Raw genomic sequence first — 25,261 nt, forward strand, 5'->3', positions numbered from 1 at the left:
AAAATGTCCCAGAAACATCACAAATGGTCCTTTTGTTCGATAATGTTCTTCTTTATGTCCCAAAAATGTCAATTTATTTGGCGCGTTTGATTCAGAAATACACCGGTTTCAACTCGCCCAACATGCCTACAAAGTATCTAATAATTTACCTGTAAACTTGGTCCAAACATTTCAAACAACGTTCCTAATCCAACCTCAGGTACCCTAAAACATAAATAATCGATAAAATTTAAGACGGAATAAACTGTTTCTAATACCGGATAAAAACAACGTGAAGCGCGTTCCAGTTCATGCGCACCAAAACAGTAGAGTCCATCTGGAGTGACACTTACAATGAATAGCACTACTTCTTCATTTCTCAAAAGAAAAACATCGAACAATTTCTAAAGACTGTTGACATCTAGTGGAAGCCATAGGAACTGCAACCAGGTTCTTAATAAAAAGGGAGTCCCATAGAAAATCATTGGAAAATCCTATGACCTTTTTTCTCCCCTGGATGGTTTGTCCTCGGGGTTTCGCCTGCCAAATCAGTTCTGTTATACTCACAGACATTATTTTAACAGTTTTAGAAACTTTAGAGTGTTTTCTATCCAAATCTACCAATTATATGCATATCCTAGCTTCTGGGCCTGAGGAACAGGCAGTTTACTTTGGGCACACTTTTCATACGGATGTCAAAATACTGCCCCCTACCCCAGAGAGGTTAATTGTACAACAAAGCTTATTTAGAGAAAACATTCAATCTATATATATATATAGTGAATTGCCCATAACTATTAAAAAACGGAGATTCAATTCTTAGGCCATATCGCCCAGCCCTACTGACCAGCTTTGTTGTGATAGGGCGAAGTAAGGGGTACCATGGTAACAGTGTTCAGATGGTTGCTAACTGATGACTAATGGCTGTAGAGAATGTGAATATTATTTATACATTGATTTGGCCAAGATGGTCATGACTCAGTGATATCTTAGAGGATATCATTATTTTTGTCTAGAGTGGCATCTTTTCCCCTTAAAAACATAATATGGTTTCAACATAAAATGTTTTTTAGCTTTACAGTTCTACAGATCCTACAAATCCAGTTTTTCAATGATAGCAGTTTACTATGACATTAAAACCAACACTGTATTTCCTAACCACTATCTGTCTCCAGGCGACACGTCTTCTACCTTTGGCACCACTGGAGGCGGGACCACGATCACCACGATGGCCGGGACTGTGGCAATGAGTCTCCCCAGCTGAACCACACTGACGCTGGGCTGAACAGCCACCCTCACACAGCCTCCCCTAGAGGAGTGGGTTTAGACAGGGTGGAGAGCAGGAACGGACAGGCTCAGGAGGGTCAGAATGCCATGGAGGTGGACGGGGTCGGGGTCCCAGACCCCCGCGAGACTAAGCGTCTGAAGCGGGGTCCCCCTGACCCCTGCCCCCCCGCCCTGCCCTCAGAGCACGGTTTCATAGCCAGCATCCTGGACGGCTGCCGCTCCCCCGAGCAGGGATGCTTCGCCCTTGCATACAGAAAGTGGCTAGACTCTGTGATTGGTCAGTGAGAGATGGACGGACAATGTCATTGGTCAGTGAGATTAGACGCTTCCTACTCCACTGGAGATGGGTTACGGTTTAAATTTGCCCCTCTGGCACAGATCTAGGATCAGCTTACTCTCACCCAACCCCTAACCTTAACCATTAGGGCAAGAACTGCAAAATACTGTCCCTAGATCAGCGTCTAGTGGCTGGTAACATTATGCTCGTCTTGAAGGCTCTGGAAGGGGGCTGGGGGATCTCAAAGTTATTTGTGGCCCCTCCTGTCTTCCTAGAAATGCCTGGACTCTGATTCGTCGGCAGAGCTTTGTCTGAGCCAATCCCCCTTCAGAATGGAAATTTGAGTGTTGCTTTGCTCTGAGTCGTTCCACCTCAAAGCACAAGAAAGGGGACCACCAGATTGTTCTGAAATTGTTTCTGTAGTTAGTAAGAGGAGATACGATTAGCATTCCTGTAACATTATTTTGTTGAAATATAATTACATCTCTGAAATATTAAGCGAATTGATTTCATCGAAATGTACCTTTTTAATTTATAAGATTCAGATAGTAGTCAATAAATATAGTACCCAACATCCAATTTGGACCAAACTTCTTCCTACCAATGCGTCCCCCAAAAATTGTCAAAGGCCACCCACGGACCCCCTACACCCCATGCCAATCCCACCCCAACAACCAGTATACAGTATCAGTTGTCTATGTTTGACAAGTAGTATGAAGCTGTGGCTTGGACTATTGCTTCTCCATACTATGTAATGTATTCCCTGTGCATCTGGTGATGTTTCTTTTCCCCCTGTTCAGAGAAATTAGTAATTTAAGTGGCTTGCATTGGTTGTTAAGCAACAAAAGTGACGCTTGCGCAACTATGGGAAAAAACAGACCTGTTTTTGTTGACAACATGTAAACTATATTTAGTCTCCAAATGTTTGTTGAACATATAAATACATTTGCACAATGAGCACTTGTTGACTCTCAAATACATTGTTACAGTTGTTAGTTAGCAAATTCTTGCCATATTAGCATTGACATGAAATAAGTCAAAACACCTCAAAACAAGACATGGTATCAAGAACACTCCCTACACTCACAGTAATATCTGCTAACCATGTGTATGTGACCTATAAAAATGTATTTTATTTGAAGATACAACTAGTTGAAATGAGACACATACGATTCCCCACATGGTAGCTTCTTGTCATTGTTGCTCGTTATCTCACCGTTCAGAATCATTGCAAAGCACGGCTTCAGGCCACAATGATGTGTGCGCATAATTTTTGTGACGTTATCAGCCAAACGGTCTATAGATGTTTACCACTAAATGCCACTGTTCCTGCTACACCGCCACTCTTTTATCCATTTTGCTGGTCTCTTGTGTTTACATCACAACATTTCATTTTACAACTTTGGGTAGAAAACCAATAGATTTGTCTCATTATGAAAATAAATTGTGTCGTCCTCACAATTCAAGCCAGTCCTCCATGAAAGCAATTCAGCTTGTTCTTATAGCAACTTAAAGCTGAAAAACAACTCTTATTGAATAGTCCAACAAGTGGCTGCTCTCTGATGCAATTCTCCTATGATGACTTTACCTTACAAGCCAAAAACTTTGATGAAGAAATTGGCTAGCGACTAAATGTTGTGACAGCCTTAATAAAGTAATTAATTGCATGGCAGTCTTATGTGTTTCAATAAAATGATCAGGAAACAGCTCTATAAAAGCATAAAAGAGTGTGATGGTATAGCAGGAACAGTGGCATCTAGTGGTCAAAACCTGGTACTTTCACACTACTTCATGGTAAATAATGCAAACAACTTCAATACTATCAGGGGGGAAAAAACATCAGTTTCATATTGAATACATTACATAGTATGGAAAAGCAATACTCTAAACCACAGCGTCATACTACTTATCAATCATGGAGAACTGATACTGAATACTGGGGGTGAGTGGGTGGGTGGCTTTTACATTTTTGGGGGGATTCCTCATGTCTTACTCAATGGTAGGAAGAAGTTTGGTCCAAGTCGGATGTTTGGTACTATATTTATTGAATATTATCTGAATCCAATAAATTAAAATGGCCAATTTGGGTGCAATTAATTAGGCTACTTTCTCCAAGATAAAATGTAAACAAAATAATGTTTCAGAAATACCTAACTTACCTGTTTCTTACTACAGAAACATTTTGAGAACAATCTGAGATGGTGGGTGTCATGGCTTGCTGAAATAACATGGAACGACTTATCTGGAAAAGTATGGCTCATATGGTCTGTTAGTAGCTTAGTTCAGGTACCTCAATACCTCAGGTCTCTCAATGTTAGGGACTAGAACAATTCTGTCAACCAATTCTGTCTGTTGTTTTAGTTTTTTCACTTAAGAGATTCATTCTTCCGGTATCTTTCTTTTGTCTTCCAGTAACTAAATGTATTGTAGCAGAATAGGTTAAGTGAAGCTGCCATGGTTACAGGAGGCTATTCATCACAAATGTTGTTATCAGGTCAATTCTGCATAATTAAATTAAGGACTATAGTGAGATGAGCAGTGCAGCAAATCATTCATTGTCAACATACAAAGAACAAAAAACTAGCAAAGCCATTATATGCCGATACCGATATGTCGTGCATCCCTACGGACAACTAAACAACATTTAGACTGAGCACAACCATGAACCAATGAAACTCATGTTTTAGCTCCCAGAGAAATTTAAGTATTTCGCAAGGAGAGAGGAAAGCAAATAAAATCTGAGAGAATCAATTCTAGTTGATCAAGGTTTCTTCATACCTGGATGTGAAATATATGTATATATCAACTGCCAGGCGTACAATGGTCAGAGTCACTTCAACTGTAGAGAGGTGCTCGATTGTAAATAAATGACTGCAAGCACATTCTAAAAATTCTAATTTCCTCAGAAGGTTCTCCTGAAGTACCTAGCCCTCGAGTCTGTCAATGAGAATGATTACAGTACTGTATGTAAGCACAACTGGTATATAGGCTGTGTCACTGCTTTCCCTTTTCTTCAAGAACAGCTTGGTGCTAGCCTGGTCCAAGATCTGTTTGTGCTTTTGCCTACCCCATTGTCATTGTCAAGCCAAACATTTTGCATGACAATTCCATAAGGAGTTGACAAGCGAGCAGAAACAGACTGGCACCAAGGCTAACTTAGTACCACAACATCTATTTCCATTCTGAGGGGGAACTAGTATCAGTTTCAGACTTGTGAACCTTGTAGGTTTTATAATCCCCCCTGATCTGATCATCACATTGTCTGCATCCCAAATGGCACCCTATATAGGTAATAGGGTGCCATTTGCGACACACTCATACTCTCCTGGAGTAGTTGTTGCTGCTGTATTTTTTTCACTGTTCTGTTTGTTTAGTCCTCTTAGTGATACCTGGGCTTGTATTCACAAAGTTTCCCTGAGGAGCGCTGCCTGATAAAGGATCAGTTTTGGCCTTTTGATCTTGATGATTACATGGTCAGGGGGTACTTAATCCTAGATCAGCACTCCTACTCTGAGAGACTTTATTAGAGATGTAACTCACGATTTACCGATACACATTAGTCCCTAGTTCTAATGTTCAAGAGAGAACTGCGTTGACAGTCATTGATCTACAAGTCATTTTGCATGCCGAAAAACCCCAGGCAATGTCAGTAGCCTAGCAAAAATGTTCCATTATATTGACAAGATAGTCGAGTGACTGTCCTCAAAGATGGAATGGAGGCGAGTTCAGGGGGGCCCATTACCAATGAGAGGGCAGATACGCGTGTGAACAACAGGCAACTGATTATAACGTTTTTTTCAAAGTTGTGAAATGCCATTTGTGTCCACATATATCAGTGCATTTGTAACAACTTAACCATTACGAAACTAATATTCAATCAAATAACCTTCAAGTAGCAAATTAGCAATTCAATGTTTTGCTGACCAAATTTGACACTCATTGACCTCCGTACAAAAATGTAATCCATTCTCCTTTTCATGAATTACTTCCCCGGGTAAATAGTAATTGACTCTTTTTTAAAACAATTAATAAAAATCATGTTTAAAATCAGTACAACCGACTATGCTAGCTGAGGTTCATAGTAGCGTAGCACCCTGTATAATCGGCATATTCAACATCATTTAAGAAATGATCTTGTGATCAAGCCATCAATGTTTTGTGATTATTGGTGTAGTAAAACGGGTTAGCAATTAGCATGTTTGATATTTCAGTGGAAATACTACTATCATATTTTTGATAAGCGGTTTAGCAACAAAATAATACATCCCGTATTATCAGCATACGGTCCCCAGTTATTGGCCACCTTACTATTTTGTTCAATTACAAGATACACTGCTCAAAAAAATAAAGGGAACACTTAAACAACACAATGTAACTCCAAGTCAATCACATTTCTGTGAAATCAAACTGTCCACTTAGGAAGCAACACTGATGGACAATACATTTCACATGCTGTTGTGCAAATGGAATAGACAACGGGTGGAAATTATAGGCAATTAGCAAGACACCCCCAATAAAGGAGTGGTTCTGCTGGTGGGGACCACAGACCACTTCTCAGTTCCTATGCTTCCTGGCTGATGTTTTGGTCACTTTTGAATGCTGGCGGTGCTTTCACTCTAGTGGTAGCATGAGTCGGAGTCCACAACCCACACAAGTGGCTCAGGTAGTGCAGCTCATCCAGGATGGCACATCAATGCGAGCTGTGGCAAGAAGGTTTGTTGTGTCTGTCAGCGTAGTGTCCAGAGCATGGAGGCGCTACCAGGAGACAGGCCAGTACATCAGGAGACATGGAGGAGGCCGTAGGAGGGCAACAACCCAGCAGCAGGACCGCTACCTCCGCCTTTGTGCAAGGGGGAGCAGGAGAAGCACTGCCAGAGCCCTGCAAAATGACCTCCAGCAGGCCACAAATGTGCATGTGTCTGCTCAAACGGTCAGAAACAGACTCCATGAGGGTGGTATGAGGGCCCGACGTCCACAGGTGTGGGTTGTGCTTACAGCCCAACACCGTGCAGGACGTTTGGCATTTGCCAGAGAACACCAAGATTGGCAAATTCGCCACTGGCGCCCTGTGCTCTTCACAGATGAAAGCAGGTTCACACTGAGCACGTGACAGACGTGACAGAGTCTGGAGACGCCGTGGAGAACGTTCTGCTGCCTGCAACATCCTCCAGCATGACCGGTTTGGCGGTGGGTCAGTCATGGTGTGGGGTGGCATTTCTTTGGGGGGCCGCACAGCCCTCCATGTGCTCGCCAGAGGTAGCCTGACTGCCATTAGGTACAGAGATGAGATCCTCAGACCCCTTGTGAGACCATATGCTGGTGCGGTTGGCCCTAGGTTCCTCCTAATGCAAGACAATGCTAGACCTCATGTGGCTGGAGTGTGTCAGCAGTTCCTGCAAGAGGAAGGCATTGATGCTATGGACTGGCCCGCCCATTCCCCAGACCTGAATCCAATTGAGCACATCTGGGACATCATGTCTCGCTCCATCCACCAACGCCACGTTGCACCACAGACTGTCCAGGAGTTGGCGGATGCTTTAGTCCAGGTCTGGGAGGAGATCCCTCAGGAGACCATCCGCCACCTCATCAGGAGCATGCCCAGGCGTTGTAGGGAGGTCATACAGGCACGTGGAGGCCACACACACTACTGAGCCTCATTTTGACTTGTTTTAAGGACATTACATCAAAGTTGGATCAGCCTGTAGTGTGGTTTTCCACTTTAATTTTGAGTGTGACTCCAAATCCAGACCTCCATGGGTTGATAAATTGGATTTCCATTGATTATTTTTGTGTGATTTTGTTGTCAGCACATTCAACTATGTAAAGAAAAAAGTATTTAATAAGATTGTTTCTTTCATTCAGATCTAGGATGTGTTGTTTAAGTGTTCCCTTTATTTTTTTGAGCAGTATATATATCCGTTTAATTTTGTTTCAAAAAAAGACACCAACCTCGTATCTGAAGTGTTTACTAGATAGTTGATTAGTTGGCTAGCCTTCCAGTAAAAAAAAAATGACTTGCCTGTCAACTTGTCATTGCGTAGCCCGGTGCGCCCTCCTGTAGAGGTTCTTCACCAGCATCTTGTTCAGTGTTGTAACCAAATAATGTCTCATTATTTGTTTTACAGATTGCGCTTATGTTTTGAGAAAGTAGATAACAGTTTAATACTAACATATAAATGAGTGTGAATAATTTAGGTCAAAAGCTGGAAATTAAATGTGTGGTTTGTCTCGCAGTCAAATTTTACAATACACAGCTTGTCCCACAAAATGTGTATATATATTACTTTTTTGACAACTCTCAATCTAACTTAACTTACATAAACTGCAATGAAAATTGGTAGAAGGGTGTCTTCAGTCACAAAACGTGCTGTTATTTTCTAGGCCATTTAAATGTTGAGCTCGAAGTGATTTAATCCTCCAACCGCTAGAGAGCGTTCGAAGTTAGGGGGTGTCCGATGTTGGGGGAAAATTAGCTAGTCTTCATTGGCATCAGTAATAGCTTTCCTTATATTTCTCATGGAAGAAAATATTTACTTACCATATGAGCAACAAGTGAGAACTGCAGAAAAACAATGTGCCTGTAATGTACCCATCCTGGTTCACCATCAGCAATAGTTTTGGTAGTTTTACAGGGTAAAGTTGATAATTTCATAATGAGGACTGCAATCACTGCATGGTCGAAGCAGGAGGAGAAGCTCGCTCCCTAAAAACTTTAAAACGATCAAAACCATTCATTTTGAGACGGGGGTGAAATCCAAAGTTGTGCTATACATTCATAGATATTGATACATTACTAGCTAAAACACTTGTAATCTGGAAAAATTACAAGTGGGTGATGGTGATTTAAAAGTGTGGGGAGAAAAAAGCATACACTGCCCCCTCCCCCTAATCTGATAGTGAGGTAGTAGATGCCCACCAGTCTCCCTTAAGGCTCAGCTCAGGTGACTACATACACCATAGACATATACATCATTTACAAACACACACATACCAGGGTTTCTGTTAGGAAAACGTGGTGCCAGACAAAGTGAGCTGGAGGATTTAAATTTACTGGTCATTTGAGAAATGTATCTTCCCCATATGCAGTGGGTGCATAAACCATTAGGGCATCCACCCACTGTGCTCAAAAATCACATTTCAATTATGGTAATGCATCTTAACAGAACATGAAACTCATGTAATGAAGCAGCCAATAAAATGCAATTTTCAAACATTTGCCAAAATTCAATTTGCCTGAAAACAACATTCTAAACAGCGCACCTGATAGCGGTTCCATATGTGACAGAGATAAAAATCTATGTTAGAAACTTAGAAAGAGGGGGAAGCTGAAGATGCAACAACTAGGATTGTGCCTTTGGCTTCTGGACAATGAAAAAAAGTTGATATGAAAACCAGACACTGCATTCTTCCTCAGTCCACTGACAGAAAGGTCTCATTCTTCTTCATTTTTCAGAAAACAAGCCTGAAACAGTGTCTAAAGACTGTTGACATCTAGTGGACGCCATAGGATCTGCAATCTGGGTCCTAACCAATTAGATACTCTATAGGCATTCAATTGAAAACCACCCACATCAAAAGAATCCCACTTCCTTGATGATTTTCCTCAGGTGTTCGCCTGCCATACCAGTTCTGTTATACTCACAGACATTTTTTTATACAGTTTTGGAAACTTTAGAGTGTTTTCTATCCAAATCTACCAATTATATGCATATCCTAGCTTCTGGGCCTGAGTAACAGGCAGTTTACTTTGGGCACGCTTCTCATCCAGACGTCGAAATACTGCCCCCAAGCCAATAAGAACTTAACACTTTTTTTTGGTTTGTTTACTACATGATTCCATATGTGTTATTTCATAGTTTTGATGTCTTCACTATTATTCTACAATGTAGAAAATAGTAAAAATAAAGAAAACCCCTTGAATGAGTAGGTGTTCTAAAACTTTTGAACGGTAGTGTATGTAATGGGGAATAGATAAAAAGCATAAATAACCAAAGGACAAACAATTCACACTATGATCTCACATTAGTTGACTTTTAACTTTTAGATTTTTAGCATTTTAATTCCGATATTACTTTATTAAATCTTTAGAAAAGAATTGCCTCCATGTTTCCATGGTCAGATTTTGCCTATAGACTACTTTGAAGCAAGGTAAGACATGCTTGATAATATGAAATAAAACAATCAAACAAACAATATCAAACAATTAAGTATGTTTTCAAAATGCATACTGCCTCCAGCTCACATTGTGAAGTGGTGGGTGACGCGCTGACAGCCTGTTGCCTGCACTTGAATGGGCGGTGCGCTTCAATTACCAGTTGAGAAATAAAAATAGTAGCTCGTTTAATCGTGCACCAAAACTGTTTTTAACACACAATTGCATTTAGAATTGTTGCGCAATGAATGGCCTTATAAAAGCACGTTTTACTCCAGCAGGAGAAGTCCCGCTCAAAATAGGCTGACTAATGAAAATACACACAGACCAATTTAATTCCACTAAATTATGCAAATTAACTTAGACCGATAAACATGATGGTCAAATTTATTGACTAATATTTCCATCAATGAATTTAAATAATTATTTTGCTATGGGTTTTATTTCTCTCAGCGGGAACAGTTTTATATATCGCCATTTATCGGCCAATTGCCGGCTAACGGAAACCCTGGCACACACAGACAGAGAAGTCAGCTAAAACAGATCTAGATACATATCGAAATGAAATTGAAAGGGAAAGATGCACTTCCCTACTCTTTATGAATACAGGCCCTGGCTGATGGCACGCATTATTGCTCAACAATAGTACCAGATCTGTTTGTTCTCTTGTCTACTCCATTGCTGTCCTTGTCAATCCAAACAATGTTTTGTTTGGCATGACAATGAGTGACAAGGAGTTGACATGACAGCACAACTATATATACACCTTCTTAGAAGAGTGGAGGCTGTTATAGCAGCAAAGGGGGGACCAACTCCATATTAATGCTCATGATTTTGGAATGAGATGCTCGACGAGCAGGTGTCCACATACTTTTGGTCATGTAGTGTATGTAACCGGCAATAACTGGCCTGAATGCCTCTCATTCAGCACGACATTCAAAATGGCCGCCTTTCTTTGGGCCAACAGAATCAAGGGCGAGGCAGCTGCTCTCATTCAATGTTGTTGATGTTTCAGTGTTTTTGATCTTTCTTCCCTGGAGAGTAACTTGGCTCCCACTAACTTGACTGCTTTTCAGTCCAGTGGGTTTACTACAAAGCAGGATCAATGAGTTAGCCAGCTAACTTCAATTAACAACCAGAAATAGCTATTGATTTTCTGGTCTATTGAGAAAGCTAAACTTAGATATGTGTTTCTGGTTGTTGACTAATTTAGACCATGCCCGTTTCAAACTTATCTTTGTAAAAAAAATGTTTTAAATAGTTAGGCAAGTTAGCTGACTAACTCATTGATCCTGCTTTGTTGTATACCCCTCATATCTCACAGACCCACTGATCTGGGTATTATAGGCGTATGATTTAAAGCTTGTTGTCATTAGGAGTCAGTGAAAGCATTGTGTAGGAAGAGTTTATTTGATGCTTACAGCACTATCTCCATAGAAATAGGATTCATGGATAGAATGGATTCTATATATATATGACTGTCTCTCAGTTCAGCACATAACATTAAAGAGAGAGTTTGGGATTTTGAGTCAGACAAACTTGTGGATACCATTTGTATGTCTCTGCATCCAGTATGAAGGAAGTTGGGGGTAGTTTCATGAGCCAATGCTAACTAGCATTTGCGCAATGACTGGAAGTTTGCGCAATGACTGGAACAGCTAGCATTGCACTAACGCTAGTTTGCAACTTCGTTCAAACTGAACACAGAGACATAAGAATTGTATACACGAGTTAAAATGACTGGGGTAGTACACAAAGGGCTTCATTGCCAAAATACCGATCTATCCCTTTGTAGGATTATACATATTAAGAGATGTTTTTGATCCATTCTCTGCTCGTTCTTCTCAACCTACTGTATATACTTGAGGTATTCAATCAAACACTGAGTTATGGCTCCTGTAATAAGTATTATAACCAGATAATAGGTTACTCTATGGTAAATACGGTATAAAGACCTATCTTTTGGTAGTGTTACATGATACTTGTTACATTATCTCAAGATAAATCATCTAAGTTTGTGTTTTATAAGCATGACATTACCTGTATATTCACAGAACATATCTTTAGACTGACACATACTCGCACGGTACATATTCAGGTAGGATTCCATTTTGTAAGAAAGGGCCCCTGTCCTGTACCTTTTGTAAATGTAATTTGTTCAGTTGCACAAACCACTATGAACATGATGATAATAATAACAACGGCAGAACAATTCTTACACCCTTTTTTGGTCATAGACTAATAGATCAATCTTTTATAGAGGAGCAGCTCTGATGAACATTGGGCATCTTCTGCATTATTTTCTGTAAGGTGCAAATGGGATATTTGCAGCTGTTTTCGTAATTAACATTTTCCAGCCCCATCTCAATTTAAAGGGATAGTTCACCCAAATTACAAAATGAAACATTGGTTTCCTTACCTTATCCATAGACTGCTTACAGGGTATGACAGCAATCCATTCTTTGGTTTAGTTTCCCTGGAACTGTTTCCACATGCTAACATTGTAACATTTTTGGCACAAATCCCATTTAAGTCATTGGACCGATATTAGCTTTTTTCATGCATCATGTCTAAATCATCTGAAACAATCTGAAATTGATTGTGAAGCTCAACAAAGTCACTTATAGTGGATTTGAACATTATGTAATTTGGGTGAACTATACCTTTTAAGTGGCAGGGCTGAAATAGGCTGAATCAAGTCTAAGATTGTTGCTTTAAAGAGGAGAAGACGGGCTCTGTCTTCTCCTCTTACATCGATACTTCACCACCTATGTATCTCCTCTTAAAGGGATAGTTCCCCTACTCTAACCTCCAGTTAACCTCTCTCTTATCTTAGATGCATCCTCCTGCAGATCTGCCCCTAAGTCACACCAGCTCATTTGTCAAAGTGGTTATTATACAATACTGTATTATGTGTCTGAGCCACTGCCCACAGGGCAGGCAGGTCAGATTCTCTGTCGGATAGGGAGGGATACTGCTATAGAGTAGGTTGGAAAACCGTTTCCATTTGTATTAGAGACAGACTTGTATTTCTGTTAGGTGTTTGAGCCCTCTCGTCAAGGTGCTACTTAACAGGGCCAGTATTCACAAAGCGTATCTAGGAGTCCTGATCTAGGATCAGTTTTGTCTTTTTTATCATAATAAATAATATTATATGGATAGGAGGGACCTGATCCTAGATCAGCTCCCCTACTTCAAGACACTTAATAAATACAGGCTTAGGCTACTGTCGTGTGTATCTGTAATGTGATCAGAACAGGCACTGGTATGAAGCATGTGGCCGAGGGAGGCAATGACAACACAGACAGACAGACAAACAAACAAGCTTGGAGATAGCTTGGTAGTTGCCACTGAAGTATTCTCTTCACAGCTGCCGCATAACAAAATGTGACAGAGCTCAAATGGATCAAAAACCAAACTGACGTTTTGAGTGGAAGGAGCAGGGGCAGGGGCAGGCTCTTTAGCGCTTGTAGCACAACATAACAATCAACTTGCAACTGTATAACATTCCCAAGAGGCTTAGTGAGACACGCTTGAGACATAGGCCTAGACAAGCATTCATAAAACATTCATAATGCCACTGTGAACAGACAAAGCAGTTCATAACGGCCTATGACAACAGCTGTTTTAGGGGCAGACAGTAGGGGCAGTAATGTGTGAAGAAGTCATCAGCCATTGTGGTGGTCAGTGACACAAGCTGGGAAACACATCATGACTGTTGTAGGTGGATATTGGAACAGCCACAGTGTCTGTCCTATTGGAGATCATTGCAGAAAGAGTTCAAATGCAGCCTTAGCTACTATCACTTCATTTGGATACTGTGTGTAGTGTGTCGGCCATACGTCTGCCCTGTCCTGCCGAAGGCACCCTTGTTTTTAGTTCACAACATTTTACCTACGAGGGCTTCCATTTAACTCCTACTACTACTATGTTCTCTGTTACCTATGTTTGGAATAATTAAGAAGATAATATATAACCTAAACATTATGTAAGAGACCCTTCTCATCTCAAAACCACTGTGTCCTGAATGATGAAAATCATTTATCAAACTATCAAAGCTACATTTGTTTTTGTTGTTTTAGTTTTCTCTGAGCTGTCATTGAGTAGTTTTCATTCTGTCTGTGTCAGCATCTTTTGAATGAATGAATGCAAGCATATCCTTACTCTTTTTACCATGTGGGTTTGTTGTATTGCATACTAGGCCTACTTACAGACATTAGAACACAAATGTTAGAATATAGGAATTATACATAAACTCAGAAAAAAAAGAAACGTCCTCTCACTGTCAACTGCGTTAATTTTCAGCAAACTTAACGTGTACATATTTGTATGAACATAAGATTCAACAACTGAGACATAAACTGTACAAGTTCCACAGACAATAATGTGTCCCTGGACAAAGGGGCGTCAAAATCAAAAGTAACAGTCAGTATCTGGTGTGGCCACCAGCTACATTAAGTACTGCAGTGCATCTCCTCCTCATGGACTGCACCAGATTTGCCAGTTATTGCTGTGAGATGTTACCCCATTCTTCCACCAAGGTACCTGCAAGTTCCTGAACATTTCTGCGGGGAATGGCCCAAGCCCTCACCCTCCGATCCAACAGGTCCCAGACGTGCTCAATAGGATTGAGATACGGGCTCTTCGCTGGCCATGGCAGAACACTGACATGCCTGTCTTGCAGGAAATCATGCACAGAATGAACAGTATGGCTGGTGGCATTGTCATGCTGGAGGGTCATGTCAGGATGAGCCTGCAGGAAGGGTACCCCATGAGGGAGGAGGATGTCTTCCCTGTAACGCACAGCGTTGAGATCGCCTGCAATGACAACAAGCTCAGTCCGATGATGCTGTGAGACACCGCCCCAGACCATGACGGACCCTGCACCTCCAAATCGATCCCGCTCCAAAGTACAGGCCTCGGTGTAACGCTCATTCCTTCGACGATAAATGTGAATCTGACCATCACCCCTGGTGAGACAAAACCGCAACTCGTCAGTGAAGAGCACTTTTTGCCAGTCCTGTCTGGTCCAGCGATGGTGAGTTTGTACCGATAGGCGAGCCCTCAGTCCAGCCTCTCTCAGCCTATTGCGGACAGTCTGAGTACTGATGGAGGGATTGTGCATTCCTGGTGTAACTCGGGCAGTTGTTGTTGCCATCCTGTACCTGTCCCACAGGTGTGATGTTCGGATGTACCGATCCTGTGCAGGTGTTGTTACACGTGGTCTGCCACTGTGAGGACGATCAGCTGTCCGTCCTGTCTCCCTGTAGCGCTGACTTAGGCGTCTCACAGTACGGACATTGCAATTTATTGCCCTGGCCACATCTGCACTCCTCATGCCTCCTTGCAGCATGCCTAAGGCACGTTACGTTCACACAGATGAGCAGGGACCCTGGGCATCTTTCTTTTGGTGTTTTTCAGAGTCCGTAGAAAGGCCTCTTTAGTGTCCTAAGTTTTCATAACTGTGACCTTAATTGCCTACCTTCTGTAAGCTGTTAGTGTCTTAACGACCGTTCCACAGGTGCATGTTCATTAATTGTTTATGGTTCATTGAACAAGCATGGGAAACAGTGTTTAAACCCTTTACAATGAAGATCTGTGAAGTTATTTGGAATTTGACTAATTATCTTTGAAAGACAGGGTCTTTAAATGGGACGTTTCTTTTTTTGATGAGTTTATATGCAGAATCATTATTTTTTACAAAGGTTCATTTAGTTTTTAAAATATAATGTAGTTTCTTACTTTGTACTTTTTCTAATTTATTGTAAGATTGTTTTTGGAGGGTTTGACCAATGTTAATATGCCTAGCAGCTCATCTTTGATTATTTCTGTATTTATTTATAGAGTAATACAATAAATTCTATATACTGTTTCAACATAAATAGTTTTTAATCAACTGCTTACCAAGCTTAATAAAGCTCATATGGAATATACAACTTTGTCAGAACCTGAGAGGTAAAATAGGTGAAGAATGGGTAGTAGGTGGAAAATACGTAATAAACATGTAGGTAATGGTATACTATTTATTTACATCTCTGACTAAAACTTCCTTGCTATTCCATTGCCATAGGCACACGTGAAAGAGAGAAGTATTCTATCTGGCTAAATGTTTGGACATCACATTACAGCCTATAAATGGAATCCATTTGTTTCCCCATGACTAAGTACAGAACTGACAAGAATAATGGGGTAAAATTGAACTGATATGCAATATAGCATGGATATATGAAACGGACCAGAAATGTGTGTACTCTAGTTGAAGACAATATAAGCCTTTCAAGACCGCTGAAGCGGCCATCCAGTGCTGGACAAAATTCCCCCCATTTAAAGATGCTTTTTGCATTGTTTGTAATCCCCCTCTGATGTCACGGTGGCTGGGGAGGAGGGGTAGGGGAGGGAGGCAGCTCGCTCACAGCACAGCACAGACCGTCTGCTGCCCAGCCTAGCCGGGTAGAGTGAGAGAGGTGTGGAACGGAAGATGGTGGAATTGCAGGGAATGGAACGGACCGCAAGCTTGCAGAAACACCGATATTGAAGAACCCGAGGTGAGATGAATTACCGTTGATTCGCGCGAATTGCTTGTGAACGCACGGTTGCGTGTGCATGCGATATAATGGGGTTTCAAACAGAGCAACACTTCTTTCTCAGTATTTTTGCGAACGAACTGTAGCACTAGCAGAGATTGTCTGGGCGAATGGCACTTGATTGGCCAGGGTAGCCCAGTCATCCTGCTGCTGATACTTTTTCATGGTCATTGCCAGCGGGAGATTGTTGTTCCATATAAGCAATACAAGAGTTAGGCTACAATATATCAATGTAGCGGGGGGAATAATTTCAACGCCCACATTGTTGACATGAAACAAACATTCTATGCGGGCGATATAATATTTTTTAGGCCAGGTCATTCATTTGCAGATGTTCCGAAGGCATTGATAAGCTTAGATCGTTTTAAAACAATAGAAAATATTAGATATAATAAACTACAGCAATGTATCTATGGACAATATTATTTTCTAACTTTCAGGAGTTAAAAAATGGTGATGTTGCAGAGATGATGCTTTAAATTGCGCAACAAGTGCATTCGTTGTTCTATTCTGTTTTTTTTATTCTGTTTTTCAATGAAGATAACAGTGCTTGGCTGCGTGACAGTTAGACTATAACAGGGTTGCTTTGCATTAGGTTCCATGGCATGAGGCTACATCCCTAACTTGATGGCTTTGCCAAAAAATAGGCGTTTTTTTCCAAGTGATGCGGCCCCTCCTAAATCTAACCAGGCTGGCCACAACAGTGCTATTGATCTGTCTGGGCTCTAGTCTGATTAATCTTTTTTGCAGCCTTGGCTTCTGTAACAAGTGAGCATTCATTACGATGCGTTTATAATTGTTACTGCCTCGCAGCTGCCTCCGCCGTCCACTGGGACCGGGGCAAGGTCGGTGTTTTTTGCCAAATAGTGCGCTACGGTCCGTGAGTTGATGAATGGCGGTCCGTGCCCGGAATACGCAAGCGCAGTAGGTACTTCGGATTTTGCATTCCTGACAAATATTCGTCCTAATTGTCGCCTTGGCTCATCCGTTTCGGAGCAGGTGGCAAGGAAAAAACTATTGACGTAATTAAGGTAAAAGTATGTTATGTCAATGTTTTGCGGTTTAGGAGTTGTTTCTGGGTTTTCTATATTCATAGCTCTCCGCTTGTCTTTTGTCCACAGACTAGTCGCGGCGCACTCGTTCTCTTCATCCTACTAATGATGCAGGTTGTAGAAAAGCAGTATGTCATGTGTTGTCTATATGGGTGGAGATTGATTGGCGAATGGGCGGTCGCATTTTTATTCTTCAATAGCATCAAAATACCTGGTTCACAACAAAATGCTATTTGGAGAACTGCAAAAACAAACGACCCCAGCCATTAATTATCAGAGAAATATTAGGTTTAAAGTTCTGGGGAACAGTATGTAATGTCAACCGTATGCAATGTCAACTCAACCGTATCTTAAATGTAACGTTACTGATTTACTTGTGGAAACGCGCATTCAGTGCAACTTGAAATAGATCCATAATACACACTAACAAGTCACAACAAAGCCAACTTCAAATGCCGACATCCAGTGGCGGATTTAGGCATAGGCGACATGCGCAGCCGCCCATCTTGACCGGGGCCACACCCGGTGCCCGCACAAAAAAAAATAACATTCGGAATGGTGACATTTGCGCAATCGGTTTTCTATCGCTTATTTTCAGGTCTCGTCAATGATATCATGTCACCGTGTGGGACCGTGGGTCAATTAACCTTGTCGGAGTGGGCGCCTGATTCTAGTTTGTGAGCTAGGTAGGCTACTGCCTGGGAAGGTCTCCCACTCAGAAGTTGAGATGGGGAAGCCGGACGTAGGGGGAGCGGGGGAATCTTTCAAATAGCGCACCTCTAACTTTGTACAGTACTAATGCAATTAGTTGTGCAATTTAGTTTGTGTGTTTCTTGTTTGAAGTGCAATAGTGTAATAATCAGGTTCTCTTCTTTATAAGTGTGTTATTTTATTGTGTATTTGTGTGATATAGGATTTGTGCAATTTAGTTTAATTTGTGTGTTTTTTTATTAGCAATAGGGTAATTGTGTAATAATTAGATTCTCTTTTTATTTGTATTTATATACTACAATTTGTTTCTATTTCTCTTTTACTTATTTTTTATATTTCAGAGTCGTATTTTTGTATATATTAATATTTCTAAAAGTTATGATTATTTATTTGTGTTGTTCCAAATATCTGGTTGTTTTTTGGGGGGGGAGGGGGGGGAATACAAGCTACAACCGCCACTGCCGACATCCATAGCATGTGAGATTCGAGTTTGGGGAAGCAATTATAATTTTTTTCACCTTTATAGGCATCTATCATTGCACTTGCAGACAGGCAACCTGGACGATGCTGGGCCAATTGTGCGCCGCCCTATGGGACTCCCAATCACGGCCGGTTGTGATACAGCCTGGAATCGAACCAGGATCTGTAGTGATGCCTCTAGCACTGAGATGCAGTGCCTTAGACCGCTGCGCTACTCGGGAACGGTCATATAACTCAGTTACTGTTAGCGAAACAGACAGTTCTGAACAGCGGCCACAACTTTGGTTTTAGAAGGAGGGGGGAAGATAATTATTATTATTATTATATATATATTTTTTATCCAGTCAGAAAAACACTCCAAACCGCCTACCCGACCGTTTTGAGGCGTCCACATGGTCCTGAAGCACACCGTTGCCTCGTTTTGTAGCACATTCCAATGATAAAACTAAGGGGGACAAAAATGCAATTTCAGAATGTGTGTGGGGGGGAGATAACATATTTTTGAATACAACACATTAGTAGCCTACTCTATTGACACTGACAAACAGATCAGTAAAAACGACCTTGTCTTAATCTTACCTGACCAAATTCACATAGAAATTTGCGTTATAGATCTATCATTCCACTTGAAACCAAGTCAAAGAAGTGGTAGATATGTTCTATGTGTGCTATTTCTATGCTTCCCATTCTTACATTTTGTTTTTGTTTCTTTTACTTTCGGTTTTGTACACTCAGCTTCAAACAGCTGAAACAACAATGTTTTTGGTTGCGGAAAATACATTTCACAGCGGTTTAGATGGTACAATGATTCTCTACACTATACCAGCTTATTTTGTCACATAAACTGAAATTAGGCAAACTATTAGAGTTTAAGCAGCGAGGAAATACAGGATTTTCTGCGTAGTGTAACTTTAATTGCAACCATCTAATCTCTAAAAACTGTCCAATGGTGCTGATCCAATGATAATGACAGTGATTATTCATGCACTCACCAGGGATATGGTTTTACTCTCTGCTGCTGCCAAAAAAGATAGGCTACTGTTCGCTCAATTGGGAGTTGAGAATTTTAAGCAATAGCCATTAGCTATGTTTCTCCTACGACTGTATTTTGAAATATTGCAATAGGCCTATTTAACTACTTTTCACTGACCACTGCAATTCAGTAATCAGCTATTTGTTAGGCTATTTGCCAAGCGCTGCCCAAATTGCAGGTTAAAAACAATCCACAGCTCATTTTTTAAAGATGCGAATGATCCTCTGTGGCCAAATCATACTCTCTGGTGTATAATTTTGAATGATTTTATTTATTTCTGTATAGGCATTTTGTAATTATATACCAAATTTAATTGAATTGACTTTACAGGCAGCTTATCTTCCCTTAACCTATTGGACGCGCCGCCAATGTCGACATCAATGTGAAAGTAACCAGTGCATAAAATCGCTGGCTGCAAGGTTTACAAGACCAAGTTCAAATACCGACATCAAATTCAAAAGCAATGAGCGCACTGCCTAAACAGCTGACAAACAAAGCAAACTGTCTGGCACTGCCTATGCTCTCTGCTGTGAGAAAGGCGTGCAGGCTGGCAGCTTCTCTCTCAGCGATGCTCCGCACGGTCCTAAAGCCAGCTATCAATTACAGCCATTACATTTTAGGCGGGATTGCAATGATTTTTGTCTACTTTTTTTATAGCCTACTTCAAAAAAAATGTGTCTTGAGCTAGTGAATTATTATATATATATTTTTTTACCTTTATTTAACTAGGCAAGTCAGTTAAGAACACATTCTTATTTTCAATGACGGCCTAGGAACAATGGGTTAACTGCCTTGTTCAGGGGCAGAACAACATATTTTGTACCTTGTCAGCTCGGGGTTTCAACCTTGCAACCTTTCGGTTACTAGTCCAACGCTCTAACCACTAGGCTACGCTGCCATATGGCGCCTGCCATACCCAACTGTAACCCCTCTTGATACCCCTCTTGATGTTCATGGTGACAGTAGTCAACCCCCTTCAAAGGTACATAGAGACACATTATGTCCATTTACTGAAAAGGCTGCTTCTGTTAAATGTTTATGACACAGATACTAGCCCTACAGTTTTGCTAAATAAGTCTTACTTCCCCCAATTAATCTTATAGTCGTTTGAGATTAGCGGGTGTGTGTTTGTTTAGGCTATCAGCATAAGAAGCATATGGCGTGGGTAGTCTGAGGGTAAGACCAGAAATATATCACTGCTTTAAAAGGATTTGCAGAATTCTTGATCCTCTCCTTCCATGTTGAGCCAGTAAGCTGTGTAATTGCTGAATAGGATGTATTATAAACGGGTTCATCACCATGGAAATTGTCATAAATAGGACAGGATTGATATCTAATTGAAAGACTAATAGGCTTAGTCCAGTGGTCAGCAAACCTGGTCCGAGCTTGGTGTGTGCAGGCTTTTGTTCCAGCCCACCACTGGCTGTTTTGTCGAGCAGTTGATAAGTTGAATCAGGTGTGTTATTGCTGGGCTGCAGTAATATTCTGCTCACCCAGTAGCTCTCTAATCGATTATGTAAAAGTTGTGGAAATTAAGGAGCTTTATGACCATCATTGATTCTGGCATTTGACTCTAGTGTGTGCATTTGATTTCTGCATTTGATTTCTTTTCCCTTTTGGCAAACACTCAAGTGCATTTGTCTTAGAAAGGCCCTTTCTCTGGGTAGAGGAGGAGGAGTGAGGCTGTATTTTCCTGGTGTGTTAGGCCAATCTATGACCTTTCACTGGAGCTGTCTGTCTGTCCCTGTTTCAGAAAGAGATGTGATTGGTGGACATCAGGCAGAATGAGATGTGGTTAGAGCTACTTCAGAATGAGATGTGATTGGTTAAACATCAGGCACACCTACATGGCAGGCTTTCTGCTGGGGTGGAGGTTGTCAAGAGGAAGAATGCTACAAAAGCTGAGAGATATGAGTGAAGGAGGGGAGGAGAGAGAAGGGAGGGGGGTAGTGAGCCAATAGAGAGATGGAGGGGCAGTGAGGGGAGGAGAGGGAGAGTGAGAGATGGGGACTCTGACCTACAGAAAGGACTTCTGGTGTGAACACCCCCTCCTCTTCCTACCTCCTCCCTCGGCTCCCTCTGAGATATGGAAGTCAGAGTTGTGGAATTGGTTTCCATGACAATTTTTCTCTCCAAGTAGAGATTGTGTGTGTTTAGCACTCTGCATGGTCCTTTTTCGGGCTCCCAAGTGGCGAAAGTGGCATTTTAGTGCAAGAGAGGCTACAGTCCCTGGTTCGAATCCAGGCTGTAACACATCCGGCCATGATTGGGAGTCCCATAGGGCGGTGCACAATTGGCCCAGCGTCATCCGGGTTTGGCTGGGGTAGGCCGTCATTGTAAATAAGAATTTGTTCTTAACTGACTTGCCCAGTTAAATAAAGGTTAAATAAATACAAATTCAGAGGCGAAAATGCACATCTGTTATTGACCAGCATGTTGAGAGAGATAGAATATGTCGGGTTAGTATCAATATCACTCTACTCATTCACACACAGCTGTTCATTCACACACACACACACACCACACACACACACACACACACACACACACACACACACACACACACACACACACACACACACACACACACACACACAGCATAATATTGCTATTATTTTGGGGACCCTTAAAGATGTTGGTCGAAGGAGGTGTTTTTAATTTGTAATTCTACACTATACGGGTTTCATTGTCTGTCTCTGTCATAATGGTTGTTAGTTTAATTGCAGTACTGTCAGTGTCTCTTATCATTCTTAGCAGTCGTTTTCTCAGTTACTCACTGTTAACGTCTGCACTGGCTGGCTACCCACACTACTCTTTGCTACGTGCATGTAGATTACTCCTTTTAATTTACTCTCCAATGGAGTGATAACAAGAGGAGGAGAGATGTTTTGGAGATTACAATCAGAGATAGTCTATTACAATTAGGAACTACCTTCTTGCCCTTTGTGCTGTTGTTTGTGCTCAATAATGTTTGTACCATGTTTTGTGCTTCTACCATGTTGTGCTCCTGCCATGTTGTGTTGCTACTATGCTGTGTTGTCATGTGTTGCTGCCTTGCTATGTTGTCTCAGGTCTTTCTTTATGTTGTGTTGTCTCTCTTGTCGTGATGTGTGTTATGTCTTATATATATTTTTTATTTTAGTTATTTTAAATCCCAGCTGGAGGCCTTTTGCCTTTTGGTAGGCCGTCATTGTAAATAAGAATTTGTTCTTAACTGACTTGCCTAGTTAAATAAAGGTTACATTTAAAAAATGAAATTGACGTGGTTTCTCCTCTCTTAATGCATGCTTTTCACAATACAGTATGTTGTGTTTGCTAAAATTTAATAAACAAGTTGATGGCTCATTCCCACATGGTTTGGGTATTTCACTAAGTTATGTACAGTATTTTGCAGAGTAGGTGTCCAAACCAGTCAAAAGTTTGGACACCTACTCATTCAAGGGTTTTCTTTATTTTTACTATTTTCTACATTGTTAAGTAATAGTGAAGACATCAAAACTATGAAATAACACATATGGAATCATGTAGTTACCAAAAAAGTGTTAAACAAATCAAAATATATTTTCGATGAGATTCTTCAAAGTAGCCAACCTTTGCCTTGATGACAGCTTTGCACACTCTTCTCTTGGCATTCTCTCTACCAGCTTCACCTGAAATGCTTTTCCAACAGTCTTGAAGGAGTTCCCACATGTACTGAGCACTTTTTGGCTACTTTTCCTTCACTCGGCGGTCCAACTCATCCCAAACCATCTCAATTGGGTTGAGGTCGTGTGATTGTGGAGGCCATGTCATCTGATGCAGCACTCCATCACTCTCCTTCTTGGTCAAATAGCCCTTACACAGCCTGGAGGTGTTGGGTCATTGTCCTGTTGAGAAATAAATGATAGTCCCACTAAGCCCAAACCAGATGGGATGTCGTATCGCTGCAGAATGCTGTGGTAGCCATGCTGGTTAAGTGTGCCTTGAATTCTAAATAAATCACTGACTGTGTCACTAGCAAAGCACCCCCGCACCATCACGCCGCCTCCTCCATGCTTCATGGTAGGAACAACACATGCGGAGATCATCCGTTCACCTACTCTGCGTGTCACAAAGACATGGCGGTTGGAACCAAAAATCGCAAATTTGGACTCATCAGACCAAAGGACAGATTTCCACCGGTCTAATGTCCATTGCTTGTGTTTCTTGGCCCAAGCAACTCTCTTCTTCTTATTGGTGGCCTTTAGTAGTGGTTTCTTTACAGCAATTCACACAGTCTCCTCTGAACAGTTGAAGTTGAGATGTGTCTGTTAACCTCTTACATCTAGACGTTCCGCTAGCGGAACACCTGCTCCAATATCCAATGATGGGCGTGGCGCGAAATACAAATTCCTCTAAAATCCGAAAACTTCCCTTTTTCAAACATATGACTATTTCACAGCATTTTAAAGACAAGACTCTCGTTAATCTAACCACACTGTCCGATTTCAAAAAGGCTTTACAGCGAAAGCAAAACATTAGATTATGTCAGCAGAGTACCCAGCCAGAAATAATCAGACACCCATTTTTCAAGCTAGCATATAATGTCACAAAAACCCAGAAGACAGCTAAATGCAGCACTAACCTTTGATGATCTTCATCAGATGACACACCTAGGACATTATGTTATACAATACATGCATGTTTTGTTCAATCAAGTTGATATTTATATAAAAAAAACAGCTTTTTACATTAGCATGTGACGTTCAGAACTAGCATACCCCCCGCAAACTTCCGGGGAATTTACTAACAATTTACTAAATTACTCACGATAAACGTTCACAAAAAGCATAACAATTATTTTAAGAATTATAGATACAGAACTCCTCTATGCACTCGATATGTCCGATTTTAAAAAAGCTTTTTGGTGAAAGCACATTTTGCAATATTCTAAGTACATAGCCCAGCCATCACGGGCTAGCTATTTAGACACCCGGCAAGTTTAGCCTTCACCAAAATCAGATTTACTATTACAAAAGTTTGATTACCTTTTGTTGTCTTCGTCAGAATGCACTCCCAGGACTGCTACTTCAATAACAAATGTTGGTTTGGTCAAAAATAATCCATCGTTATATCCGAATAGCGGCGTTTTGTTCGTGCGTTCCAGAAACTATCCGAAATGGTAAATCAGGGTCGCGCGCATGGCGCATTTCGTGACAAAAAAATTCTAAATATTCCATTACCGTACTTCGAAGCATGTCAACCGCTGTTTAAAATCAATTTTTATGCAATTTATCTCGTAAAAAAGCGATAATATTCCGACCGGGAATCTCCTTTTCGGTCAACAGAGGAAAAAACACAAAGACGGGGGCGGCCAGTGCACGCGCCTAAGCCCACAGTCCCTTGATCGGCCACTTGAGAAAGGCGATAATGTGTTTCAGCCTGGGGCTGGAATGACGACATTCAGGTTTTTCCCGGGCTCTGAGAGCCTATGGAAGACTTAGGAAGTGTCACGTTAGAGCAGAGATCCTTTGTAATGGATAGAGATGGCAAAGAATTTCAAGAAATGGTCAGACAGGGTACTTCCTGTACAAAATCTTCTCACGTTTTGGCCTGCCAAATGAGTTCTGTTATACTCACATACACCATTTAAACAGTTTTAGAAACTTTGGAGTGTTTTCTATCCAAAGCTAATAATTATATGCATATTCTAGTTTCTGGGCAGGACTAATAATCAGATTAAATCGG

At 41.1% G+C, this 25,261-nt stretch overlaps 1 protein-coding gene across 1 annotated transcript in view; it reads left to right on the top strand.

Annotated features, from left to right (window-relative positions):
• Positions 1–25,261, top strand: part of LOC106584890 (protein prenyltransferase alpha subunit repeat-containing protein 1) — a 166,892-nt gene that overhangs the window by 78,411 nt on the left and 63,220 nt on the right. Inside the window, exon 7 of the mRNA XM_045706657.2 lies at positions 1,155–16,240. Coding sequence (XP_045562613.1) covers positions 1,155–1,551 — 397 coding nt within the window. The 3' untranslated portion in view covers positions 1,552–16,240. The remainder of the gene's footprint in view (positions 1–1,154; positions 16,241–25,261) is intronic.

The sequence above is a fragment of the Salmo salar genome, chromosome 24 (genome assembly GCF_965601325.2).
Source record: "Salmo salar chromosome 24, fSalSal1, whole genome shotgun sequence".
Classification (NCBI taxonomy): domain Eukaryota; kingdom Metazoa; phylum Chordata; class Actinopteri; order Salmoniformes; family Salmonidae; genus Salmo; species Salmo salar.